This window comes from Hyla sarda, chromosome 5 (assembly GCF_029499605.1).
Source record: "Hyla sarda isolate aHylSar1 chromosome 5, aHylSar1.hap1, whole genome shotgun sequence".
NCBI lineage: Eukaryota > Metazoa > Chordata > Amphibia > Anura > Hylidae > Hyla > Hyla sarda.
Window position 1 is genome coordinate 234,808,111 of NC_079193.1, and position 13,705 is coordinate 234,821,815.

Sequence of the window (13,705 nt, forward strand, 5' to 3'; positions counted from 1 at the left end):
CTGGGGCTCTGTCTGGAAGCCCTACCTTTCTACCAGCTGGGGGACATATCTATCTGGGACCCTATTTACATACTAGAGAAGCCCTACCTGCCTGCCCACCTGATGAGGGGACGTACCTACCTGATAAAGGGACATACCTACTAGATAAAGGGACTACAACCTACTTAATGGGGGGAAATATAAGGGGCCTATCCACCTAATGGGGTGACATACTGGTTTGCCTATTACGTTTCTATTAATACAGCTTTTATTTACATACTATTTTGGTTGAAATTATTTTATTTTAAGGGACAAGTAGATTGTCATGAGGGACAAGTAGATTGTACTCAATATTAGTCCCTTACTGATTTGTGTAAAATTTGTTTAAAAGTCAGTGACAAATTAACCCCTTAAGGACTCAGGGTTTTTCCGTTTTTGCACTTTCGTTTTTTCCTCCTTACCTTTTAAAAATCATAACCCTTTAAATTTTCCACCTAAAAATCCATATTATGGCTTATTTTTTGCATCGCCAATTCTACTTTGCAGTGACATTAGTCATTTTACCCAAAAATGCACGGCGAAACGAAAAAAAAATCATTGTGCGACAAAATCGGAAAAAAACGCCATTTTGTAACTTTTGGGGGCTTCCATTTCTACGCAGTATATATTTCGGTAAAAATTACACCTTATCATTATTCTGTAGGTCCATACGGTTAAAATGATACCCTACTTCTATAGGTTTGATTTTGTCGCACTTCTGGAAAAAATCATAACTACATGCAGGAAAATTTATACGTTTAAAAATGTCATCTTCTGACCCCTATAACTTTTTATTTTCCACGTACGGGGCGGTATGAGGACTCATTTTTTGCGCCGTGATCTGAAGTTTTTATCGGTATGATTTTTGTTTTGATCGAAGTTTTTGATCACTTTTTATTCATTTTTTAATGGTATAAAAAGTGACCAAAATACGCTTTTTTGGACTTTGGAATTTTTTTGCGCGTACGCCATTGACCTTACGGCTTGATTAATGATATATTTTTATAGTTCGGACATTTACGCACGCGGCGATACCACATATGTTTATTTTTTATTTTTTTTACACGGTTTTACAGGGGGGTGATTCAAACTTTTATTAGGGAAGGGGTTAAATGACCTTTATTAACACTTTTTTTTTACATTTTTTTTGCAGTGTTATAGGTCCCATAGGGACCTATAACACTGCACACACTGATCTCCTATGCAGATCACTGGCGTGTATCAACGCGCCTGTGATCAGCATTATCGGCGCTTGACTGCTCCTTCCTGGATCTCAGGCACGGAGCAGTCATTCGCCGATCGGACACCGGGGAGGCAGGTAAGGGCCCTCCCGATGTCCGATCAGCTGTTCGGGACGCCGCGATTTCACCGCGGCGGTCCCGAACAGCCCGACTGAGCAGCCGGGTCACTTTCAGTTTCACTTTAGAAGCGGCAGTCAGCTTTGACCGCCGCTTCTAAAGGGTTAATACCGCACATCGCCGCAATCGGCGATGTGTGGTATTAGCCGCGGGTCCCGGACGTTGATTAGCGGGACCGACGCAATATGATGCGGGATTGCGGCGCGATCCCGCTTCATATCGCGGGAGCCGGCGCAGGACGTAAATATACGTCCTGCGTCGTTAAGGGGTTAAAGGGATTGTGCACCGAAAAGTCATCCCCTATAGAAATTAATAAAGCGAGAGCCGGGGCCCGTTCAGGGGATTGTAGGGGTCCCAGCGGTCGACTACTCTTGCGATCAGACACTTATTCCCTATCCTGTGGATTGGGGATAAGTTACTTTCCGCTGCACAACCCCTTTAACTAAAACAGCAAGGTCATGAGAATGTGTAGGGCCTTTCAGAACTAAAGGCTTGCGTGAGAGGACCAGCCAGTAACCCCATTGATGAATAGAGGCTGAATAGATGAATATTCATTTACACAGCAAATTGAGATAAGATATACTTTAGCATTTTGTACCTGTAAGCCACATATATGCATATAATCAAATAATAAAAATTACTGATTTGTAGCTATGGATAGTGTATTTGACCTCTAAGAAATTCAGATATAACTTCTCAAAATAATTTTAAAGGGGTTATCCAAGATTAGAAAAACACAGTGCCACACCCTGTCCTCAGGTTGTGTGTGGTATTAAAACCCAGCTCTATTCACTTCAATGGATCCGAGATACAATACTACACACAACCTGGGGACAAGAGTAGTGCTGTTTCTAAGAAAAAATAAAAAACAGCTACGTTTTGCTAATCCCAAATAATCCCTTCAACTACGGTATTTATTTTATTCATAAGCGGCCATTACACTTTTGTCTGCAGTAGTTTTCTTTATACATTTTATTGGTTTTCTTTTTCCCTTCAGAGCTGATTTTTGTGATACAACGACTATTTACAAGATAGTAAAGGTTCTCAAAGTTCTGTCTGCAGTCATTATTCTGTTCATATTTACTGCTGCTACCTATGATCTGCTTGACTTTAATTTCTATTTGAGCTCATAGTAACAGTATTGCCTCTAAAGGGATACAAATCATTGCCTTTGGTGTGTGATAGCACATATCAGTATTCCATATACAAATATACTCACTGAATCATTCTACCTGCAGTCGACAAATAAGACATGATTCAGTGAAAAAAACTGACCAAAATGTCATTTGTACTTGAAAATCTTCCCAGGGAAAACCTTAAGTCCTGATTTGTACAGTAATTGCTCAAACAGGGCACTTACCAAGAAAACAATCAATCAGGTTGTTTGTATTGTCATCAAGTGTACGTTAGGGGTTGAGTTATATGTAAGAGGTAAACAATGGTCTGTGAAATATCTCTAAGTTATATATACATTTAGTAATATTTGAATAGTGCAATGTGAATGTAAGGCCGTGAGAAAATTACACACTGTGTTTTCCCTCCAATCTTGGCATACAGTATAGTAGTAGTGCAAAAGGGGCCTGGTCTAAAGGGAATTCCCAAAAATAGGTATTTTACATACGAAGCCGCCAAACTTAAAGAATATTTTATTCATAAAAGGAACCTTTCTGCCTTTACCACACACATGTGGTGATTTTATAATCAAAAATAATAAAAAAAACAAAACAAACCCAATATAGCAATCACACTTTAGCAAATGACCATAGCAAGAGACCAGAGGGGGGCGCCTCATGCATTACCTAGGTGCATTTAGATCGCCATGAAGGGGGATCAGATAGAAAAGAGATAGAAAGTCCCATATATAATGGATGCTCACTTGGAGCACTGATAAAACAGGTGTATCACCCCTATATGCTGCAATATGGAGAAAGCTTCTAGCCCGAGGCCACAGGAGCTGGAGATCCAATCCTGGTAGGTAGATAGAAGAAGATGAAGGAATAAGACCTCTTGATCAAGCACTGCTCATGCTCATCTCCAAAGGTTTGAAAATTATCCAAGCAGTTTCGGGGTGCACATACCTCTTACTTGGACTGGAAGGGGTGAGAATAGCCTTAAACCAGACATCCTGCTGCCCTTGTATACCCACTTCATTCTGGCTTTGAAAATTTTCAAACCACGGGACACGAGCAGCACCTGATCAAGAGGTCTTCCTTCATCTTCTTCTTACTCAACCCATACAAACAGAAAAAAAACATTGGATCTCCAGTCTCGAACCACTTACACATAATCAGATATTTAGCAATTATGCTCAATTTCAGTAAAAATTCTCTATATCGGATCTCTCCGGGAATATCTCCTGGTATAACCCATTTTATTGAGTAATTTCAATCAATCAATCAATCAATTCCAAATCATGTGAATATAGTCTGCCTCTCGGTCTCCACATTTGGGGCATGCCGAGTCTGATCTTATTTTTATCTTACACAAGAAAGAAGGGGTATATTAAGTCGATAAATTATTTTATCCTTCTCCCATCTATTTTTAATCATTTGCTGGAAACCAAAGTTCGTTTCTCCAATCAAAAGCTTATAACAAATTTTAAGTGTCTTCCAGTGATCATTGTGCTCTTTCATAATAGACATTTTTTTGTGTGAGTTCAATACCAAATACTCCCTATTTTCCATATGAGCATCAGCATGTTGGATCTGCATATACCTATACTTAGTGTTTTCCCCTAATTGAAACCTTCCCTTAAGTTCCTCAAAAGTTATTAATTTCCCCTGCGTATACATTTGTGATACATATCACAAATCCCTTTTTTTTTCCCCAAATTTTTTTCTATTCCCTTATTAAATTCTACAAAATTTTTATTATCCCATAATGGTGAAAATTGAAAGCAACCTTTAATTTTACCTACCTTCCATACCTTCATATATACCCCTATTTGTGAATATTTTCTTAGTGAGGGGGTGAACAATCTGGGCTTCCAATACTTCCATAAAATCCTGATGAGTATCTTCATATGCACTCAACAACCTTTTCAAAGAACAGCTTTTTTCCCAATTTTGTATCTCCTGCAATTTAGCAGCAAGGAAATAAAACTTGAAATTTGGCAAACCCCAACCTCCCTGACCCACAGGGAGCGTGAGCTGACTATATTTCATAACTATATTTCCCCCATACCAATCTATTCAGGGCAGCCACAAGCCCCTTAAACCATTTATCTGGGATCCACTCTACAGTTGCTCTGTTAGAAACAAGACTTGGTGTAAAACAATCATTTTCAAAATTGCAATTCATTTGGCCTGAGATAGTGGTAAACTAGTCCACACATTAATTTTATTTGATATTTTTTTTAATATAGGGTACAAATTATTTTCCTGAAAGGAATTTTTTTTCCTTCCAATTTCAATCCCTAGATATTTCATAGTGGTACCTTTTCCCAAGATTAATACCCCCTCCACCCTTGGTAATATATCTTCACGGATGGGGATGAGAGAAGACTTTTTAATTTTAGCTCCCGACAAATTCCCAAATTCCTTAAAGGGTTATTCAGCTTCTCAGCGTTTGAAACAAACTGTTCCGAATGCAGGAGCTGGGAGCTTGTGACATCATAGCCCCACCCCCTCATGCCATCACGCCCCATCCGCTCAATGCAAGTCTATGGGAGGGGGCGTGACAGCCATCACGCCCCCTCCCATAGACTTTCATTGAGGGAGCGGGGTGTGATGTCATGAGAGGGTGGGTCTATGACGCCACGAGCTCCCGGCATCGGCTCCAGCGTTCGGAAGTTTATTACAAATGCTGAGCAGCGGAGTACCCCTTTAATCATTGTAATCACTTAAGGCAACATACTCTCAGGATTCTCCAAGAACAAGAGCATGTCGTCTGCGTACAACGATATTTTATTATCGCTACCATTACGACCGAAACCTATAATCTCCTTGTTACTTCTAGCAAGGGGCTCAATGTAAAACAGGAATAACAGCGGGGATAGGGGACACCCCTGTCGGGTTCCTCTCGAAAGGGAAAAAATAAATCAGACAATCCTTTATTAATTATAATTTTGGCCTTTGGATTCTTATACAACATTTTGATCCATTTAATTATACAGTCATGGTCGTAAATGTTCGCACTCCTGAAATTTTTCTAGAAAATTAAGCATTTCTCACAGAAAAGGATTGCAGTAACACATGTTTTGCTATACACATGTTTAATCCCTTTGTATGTATTGGAAGTAAACCAAAAAAGGGAGGACATAACGTCACACCAAACTCCAAAAATGGGCTGGACAAAATTATTGGCCCTTTCAAAATTGTGGAAAAATAAGATTGTTTCAAGCATGTTATGCTCCTTTAAACTCACCTGGGGAAAGTAACAGGTGTGGGCAATAATATAATCACACCTGAAGGCAGATAAAAAGGAGAGAAGTTCACTTACTCTATGCATTGTGTGTGCCACACTAAGCATGGACAACAGAAAGAGGAGAAGAGAACTGTCTGAGGACTTGAGAACCAAAATTGTGGAAAAATATCAACAATCTGAAGGTTACAAGTCCATCACCAAGTCCATCACCAGAGGAGCGGTGAAAGGTTAAAGTTTATTATTTTTATTCTGGCAGCCTGGACAATAAAACCTTTTTTTACTGAAGTTCTCCTTCAGTGTACGTTCACACGCTTATAACTAGCAGCCGGTTTCCCACTGCGGAAAAACCCGTGCGGGTTACGTTACCATACATTTCAACAGGTCTACAAATCTGCCACTATTGCGGACTGTCCATGTGCCCAAACAAGTTAATGGTAGCGTAACTCGCAGTGGAAACCTACTGCTAGTTACAAACGTGTGAAAGTTCTCTTAAACACAGAAAATATGTACAATAGATCTTAGATTTGGACCCTATGATACGTTTGTGTTATGGCCTTAGATGCTTTTCCCCTCATTGGGATCTCAGGCCGTATTCACATGGTGCTTGATCAGTAATCTAGTGCTGTGTATTCTAAATCACAAAACAGGGGAAACAAGGAAGATCTTTGGTCATGCAATTTGGGGGCCCCATTTTTAATTTTGCCCAGGGTCACACTTAGTCTAAAACTGGCCCTGCAGTGGGGATGGTATTCTTTTCACTATAGGCTTTGTTGACCCCTCTTCACACATAGCGTTTATTGTTGTGACCATAAAGCTCTATTTTGTTCTCTTCATACTAAATGACAGCATGCCAGAAGCTGTAAGGGTTGTTAAGGTGTTTTTGAGCATATTGTTACCTAGCTTTTTTGTGGCATTGGCTAGTAAAAGCTTCTTTCTGGCAACTCAACCATACAGCACAGTTCAAGTTGTATTGTGCTCCTTAATACAACCACTGTCTTTTTTCAGTTTAGCCTGTATTTTTCCTGAGGTTTCCTGTGGTTTTTTTTGTTTGCATCCCAAACAATTGGAATTTTCCACTTCTTAATAAGTGATTGAACAGTACTGACTGACATTTTCAAGGCTATGGATATCTTTATAACGTTCCATTAGCTTGTTATACAGGTCTTTTGACAGTTCTTTTCTGCTCCCCATGGATTAGTATTTGGCTTGCTAGGTACATCCATGTGAGAGCTAACAAACTCATTGATTATGTATACACAGAAACTAACTGCAATAAAAAAAAAAAATTTTTAAATCACACGTGTGGCAAATTAACCATTGTTTGCCTTTTTAACCTGTGTGTGTCACCTTGTGTGTCTGTAATAAGACCAAACATTTAAGGGTATGTAAACTTTTAAACAGGGCCACTTCTGTTATCATTATGATCTAAAAGGGTCCGAACAACTATGTATAATAAACAGATTCAAATGATCACTATCCTTAACCCCAAGAGGACATGCAATGTACGTGTTGGCAAGCTTACAGTCTATGAAGCGCCAGAGATGCGCTCGTTTCATTGAGAAGTTACTATCAGCCTTAGCCTTACATAGATCAATGATTGTTAAAACCTGTCTTAGGTAGGCTTTAGCAATAGCGACGATACATAGATCAATGTAATGCATAAGCTGATCGACTGAGGTTTTTTTTTTTGTTTTTAAATATGATAGAAAATTTCCCCCAAAATAAAAATTAAAATAACCAACTCTTATCCCAATAAAACTAAATAAAATAAAACACTGTAAAAAAAACACCATTATATATATGTTTATTCAGTTATTAAGGGGATTGTCCTGGTATTAAAAACTTGTCCACTATCCACAGGACAAGTGTCTGATCACCAGGGGTCTGACTAACAGTTGGACCCCCCCATGATCTCTACAACAGTTTTGTCTTTTACCTTTGAGCCCTCAGCCCCCACCTTCCTAGACAAACTGGTCTCAACAGTGAGAAGTAATCACCAGCCACAGCAATGTCCCGCCTCTCCTGCCGATCTTGAAAAGTGGGGGCCAGAAAGCTCAGAGGTAAGAGACAGGCCCTGTTCTGGTCAGACCCCCAGTGTTCAGACACTTATCCCCTATCCTGAGGATAAGGGATACGTTTTTAATACCTGGACACTCCCTGTGCTGCCTTCGCAATGTATTTTACATGCTTGGCACTCAGCAAGGTCTGTTTCTTTAAGACCCTCCATTTTCTTGAAGCCTAGAGGCGGGCCTTCTCTCTAAAGCATAGGGCTAGATCCGGCATGTCTCATTCATTCCAGCTCCAGCCACCACAGTGACCAGATCCACAGGACTTCTTAAAGCTAATACAGACTGCAAATCTGATAAATACCAAAGCCTGTGAGTACGGAATTGTTAGTTAGCTTGTGTAGAGAGATGCTAGGCATTTGTAGATAGATAATGTGTGTTTTCAGTGTGTAGTAAGTGAGCACATGTTAGACTATCTATGTATTAGCTATGCATAATGTAAGGCACTTGAATAGCCATGCTTATATTTGTCTTTCATATGTTTGTTTTACAGTTTTACCGCACTTTCATTATATCTCAGTAAAGATTACATCAGTTAAGCAAACCAGCGTGTCTTTCCTTGAGATTCGGTATAAACTTGATGTGAAGCTGTGTCCACGAGACAGCGGAGACATTATACTCCCTTTAAAGACATCTAAAAGCACAGGAACTTAAAACTCAAAATATACAGTACAGAAAACTGAAAAAACTGAATACAAATGTAGACAGGAAAAACGGCAAACCGGGCCAGAACAGAAAACATGCAGCAAAAAAAAATAAAAAATAATAATAATAATTGCCAACGTAAAAGCAAAACCTACACCATGCTGCTTATGTCTGGGGCATTGCATTTGTAATTGACAAGTTTATTCAACTGCAAAAACTCAACGGGCTAAAGAGAAAAGACAGAAGAAAAAACATATAAGATGTAAGCTAACATTAAAGGTCCAAACTGTATTCAAGGAAGATTTTTTTTCAGCAAGTTACTTCTTGTTCTTTAGCAACCTAACTTCCACTATTGACACATTATCATTTGGCAAAAAAGTTCTGATATGGCTTACTACAGCTGGACCCCCATTCCATAAGTATTAAGGCTAAGTTCACACTGCTGTTAAGCTCCATCCTGAACCCAGAACAGGTCAGAATACAGCTGACACCTCTGGGTCTCGATGGATCTCATTGATTTTAATGGGGTCCATCAGGGATCCAGTATTTTACAGGAATTCAGCGGAAGAAAAAAAAAACGGACATGCAATATTTTTTTTCCCTGCTGAACTCCAGTCATTCTAATGGACTGACCAACGGAGCTTCATTTACCGGAGCACAACGGCAATGTGAACGAGCCCTAACTAGCAAATTTTGTCATGTGCATCTGGGCTCATGAAGAGTTAAAAGAAAGTCTTCCTTTAATCAAGTAAGAACCAGGATGTTCGTTGTAAACACAAATTAGCATCCGGTGTTACCACTTACCTTGCCTTCTCCACAATTGTGTCCATAAATACACAGTCTGCAGCTCCACCATTACAAACCATCTCTCCACCATCCTCCTCACCATCATCATCATCAAAGTCAGAGGTGTTCAGGAAATCAAAGCTCTCTAAAGCACTCTCAACAGTTAGACTTATACTGGAAGACCTGCTTCGGTTTACAGATGACTTGCACTGCAAAGGTAGAAGGGACCAGACATAAATTATATATGGAAGAACACAAAAAAAAAAGTTATCCTTTAAGCGAGTTTTCCTCGTATCACATTGTGTACTGCTAGTGCATATGATTTGGTTAGTTAGGATGCTGCAAAACAAATATAGTATAAGTGTGCTACCCTTGTCGAAATCTTTCAGAAATGTTCTGTATTTTAGAGATGGTCCCATTTAATGAAGTGTACTAAATATGGAAAGACAAATCGTTAGTGTATTGTTTACTAGATACACACAATGGCCCACAGTAGACAACAGTATATTAATGATGGTGGGAGACCCAATACTGGCGAGCTGACACTTGTCTACACATAAGTCTATGTAGTGATCCTTCTGCTGTATAATAAACAAGTGGTACAGAGATCTCTTCAAAGGGGTCCTCCGGCCCCATAGACATCTTATCCCCTATCCAAAGCGACCCCAGCGATCTCCCTGCTGCACCCAGCATTTGTTTAGAGCGTCGGGTGCAGTGACTGAGACTTGTGAAGTCACGGCCGTCCCCCACTCGTGACGTCTTGGCCATGCCCCCTCAATGCAAACCTATGGGAGGGGGAGTGACAGCCATCATGCCCCCCTCCCATAGACTTGCATTGAGGGGGCATGGCCGTAACATCACGAGCAGGGCGTGGCTGTGACGTCACGAGCCTCTGCTCCACATCACAGGTCATCTGGCACAAAGTTTGCTCCGTGCATCGGATGTCCGGGGTGCTGCAGCAGAGATTGTGGGGGTCTCCAGTGGCGGGACCCCCCCCCCCCCCCCCGATCAGACATCTTATCCCCTATCTTCACTGAAAGATACACAGACTGAAAGCTGCTGCACAGAGCTTGAGGTCTTCTATTCATCACAGCACCTCAACGATGCGAGGGCGGATGTGGTCCTCCAGCAGGCTTCAGTGATGTCATGCCTGCTCGGAAATGCTCACTTTCTCCTGCTGGGAGATTGCACTATGTGAGCAATGCAAGTTTTTTAACCCCTTAAGGACCGGGGTTTTTTCCGTTTTTGCACTTTCGTTTTTTGCTCCTTGCCTTTAAAAAATCATAACTCTTTCAATTTTGCACCTAAAAATCCATATGATTGCTTATTTTTTGCGCCACCAATTCTACTTTGTAATGACATCATTTTGCCCAAAAATCTACGGTGAAACGGGAAAAAAAATCATTGCGGGACAAAATTGAAAAAACAAAACGCCGTTTTGTAAATTTTGGGGGCTTCCGTTTCTAGGTAGTAAATTTTTCGGTAAAAATGACACCTTATCTTTATTCTGCAGGTTCATACGATTAAAATTATACCCTACTTATATAGGTTTGATTTTGTCGTACTTCTGGAAAAAATCATAAATTCATGCAGGAAAATTAATACGTTTAAAATTGTCATCTTCTGACCCCTATAACTTTTTTATTTTTCCGTGTATGGGGCGGTATGAGGGCTCATTTTTTGCGCCGTGATCTGAAGTTTTTAACGGTACCATTTTTGCATTGATAGGACTTATTGATCGCTTTTTATTCATTTTTAAATTATCTAAAAAGTGAGCAAAAATGCACTATTTTGAACTTTGGAATTTTTTTGCGCGCACGCCATTGACCGAGCGGTTTAATTAATGATATATTTTTATAATTCGGACATTTCCGCACGCGGTGATACCATATATGTTTATTTTTATTTTTATTTACACTGTTTTTTTTTATTGGAAAAGGGGGGTGATTCAAACTTTTAATAGGGGAGGAGTTAAATGATCTTTATTCACTTTTTTTTTTCCACTTTTTTTTTTGCAGTGTTATAGCTCCCATAGGGACCTATAACACTGCACACACTGATCTTCTATGCTGATCACTGGTTTCTCATAAGAAACCAGTGATCAACGATTCTGCCGCATGACTGCTCAGGCCTGGATCTCAGGCACTGAGCAGTCATTCGGCGATCGGACAGCGAGGAGGCAGGAAGGGGCCCTCCCACGGTCCTGTCAGCTGTTCGGAATGCCACGATTAGCCGCGGCTATCCCGAACAGCCCGACGGAGCTAGCCGGCCACTTTCGGTTTCACTTTTAGCCGCGCGGCTCAGCTCTGAGCGCGCGGCTAAAGGGTTAATAGCGCGCGGCGCCGCAATCAGCGATGCGCGCTATTAGAGGCGGGTCCCGGCCTCACTATGACGCCGGGCCCGCCGTGATATGACGCGGGGTTACTGTGTAACCCCGCGATATATCAGGAGAGCAGGACTAAGGGCGTACCTGTACGCCCTTGGTCCTTAAGGGGTTAAGGACCTGAGCATTTTTTGCACATCTGACCACTGTCACTTTAAGCATTAATAACTCTGGGATGCTTTTACTTATTAATTTGATTCTGAGATTGTTTTTTCGTGACATATTCCACTTTAACAAAGTGGTACATTTTTGTCGATACTTGCATCATTTCTTGGTGAAAAATTGCAAAATTTCATAAAATTTGAAGCTCTCTGCTTGTAAGGAAAATAGACATACCAAATAAATTATATATTGATCCACATATACAGTATGTCTACTTTATGTTTGCATCATAAAGTTGATATGTTTTTACTTTTGGAAGACAAGAGGGCTTCAAAGTTCAGCAGCAATTTTCAAATTTTTCACAACATTTTCAAAATCGGAATTTTTCAGGGACCAGTTCAGTATTGAAGTGGATTGGAGGGGCCTTCATATTAGAAATAACCCATAAATGACCCCATTATGCACCCCTCAAAGTATACAAAATGACATTCAGAAAGTTTGTTAACCCTTTAGGTGTTTCATAGGAATAGCAGCAAAGTGAAGGAGGAAATTCAAAAGCTTCATTTTTACACTAACATGTTCTTGTAGACCCAGTTTTTGAATTTTTACAAGGGGTAAAAGAAGAAATCCCCCCCCCCCCAAAATGTGTAACCCAATTTCTCTCGAGTAAGGAAATACCTCATATGTGAACATAAAGTGCTCTGTGGGTGCACTAGAGGGCTCAGAAGGGATGGAGCAACAATGGGATTTTGGAGAGTGAATTTAGCTGAAATGGTGTTTGGGGAGCATGTCACATTTAGGAAGCCCATATGGTGCCATAACATAAAAAAAAAACACATGGCATACTATTTTGGAAACTACACCCCTCACGGCATGTAACAAGGGGTACAGTGAGCCTTAACACCCCACAGGTCTTTGACAAATTTTTTGGTAAAGTCAGATGTGTAAATTAAATTTCTTTTTTTCCCCACTAAAATGCAGTTTTTTCCCCAAATTTACCATTTTTACAAGGGGTAAAAGAAGAAATGGGGTTACAACTTTTGAGGGACATTTTCTCCTGAGTATGGAAATACCCCATGTGTGGACGTCAAGTGCTCTGCTGGCGCACTACAAAGGAGCCACATTTGGCTTTTGAAAGCAAAATTTTGCGGAAGTGTTTTTTAGGGGCATGTTGCATTTAGGAAGCCCATATGGTGCCATAACAGCAAAAAAAAAAACACATGGCATACTATTTTGGAAACTACACCCCTCAAGGCACGTAATAAGGGGTACAGTGAGCCTTTACACCCCACAGGTGTGACAAATTTCCGCCAAAGTTGGACGTGAAAATGAAAATTTTTATTTTTTTCACAAAAATGCTGGTGTTAGCCCAAATTTTTCATTTTCACAAGGGGTAATAGGAGAAAAAGCCTCCCAAAATTTTGAACCCCATTTCCTCTGAGCATGGAAATACCCCATATCTGGATGTAAAGTGCTCTGCGGGCGAACTACAATGCTCAGAAGAGGAGCACCATTTAGCTTTTGGAGAGAGAATTTGTTTGGAATGGAAGTCGGGAACCATGTGGGTTTACAAAGCCCCATGGTGCCAGAACAGTGGACCCCCCCCCCACATGTGACCCTATTTTGGAAACTACACCCTTCACGGAATGTAATAAGGGGTGCAGTGAGCATGTACACCCCACTGGTGTTTGACAGATCTTTGGAACAATGGGCTGTGCAAATGAAAAATGTAATTTTTCATTTTCATGGACCACTGTTCACAAAAATCTGTCAGATACCTGTGGGGTGTAAATGCTCACTACACCCCTTATTACTTTCCTTGAGGAGTGTAGTTTCCGAAATAGGGTCACATGTTGGGGGATCCACTGTCCTGGCACCATGGGTGCTTTGTAAACGCACATAGCCTTCAATTCCAGACACATTCTCTCTCCAAAAGCCCAATGGTGCTCCTTCTCTTCTGAGCATTGTAGTGTGCCAGCAGA

General features: G+C 40.6%; 1 protein-coding gene across 4 annotated transcripts in view; it reads right to left on the reverse strand.

The window, feature by feature from the left end:
* The window catches only part of RIPOR2 (RHO family interacting cell polarization regulator 2), a 195,522-nt gene that overhangs the window by 43,924 nt on the left and 137,893 nt on the right, over nt 1-13,705 (reverse strand). For all 4 annotated transcript variants that reach the window (XM_056521323.1, XM_056521321.1, XM_056521324.1 and 1 more), the window contains one exon: nt 9,257-9,447. In XM_056521323.1, the coding sequence (XP_056377298.1) occupies nt 9,257-9,447 (191 nt within the window). The remainder of the gene's footprint in view (nt 1-9,256; nt 9,448-13,705) is intronic.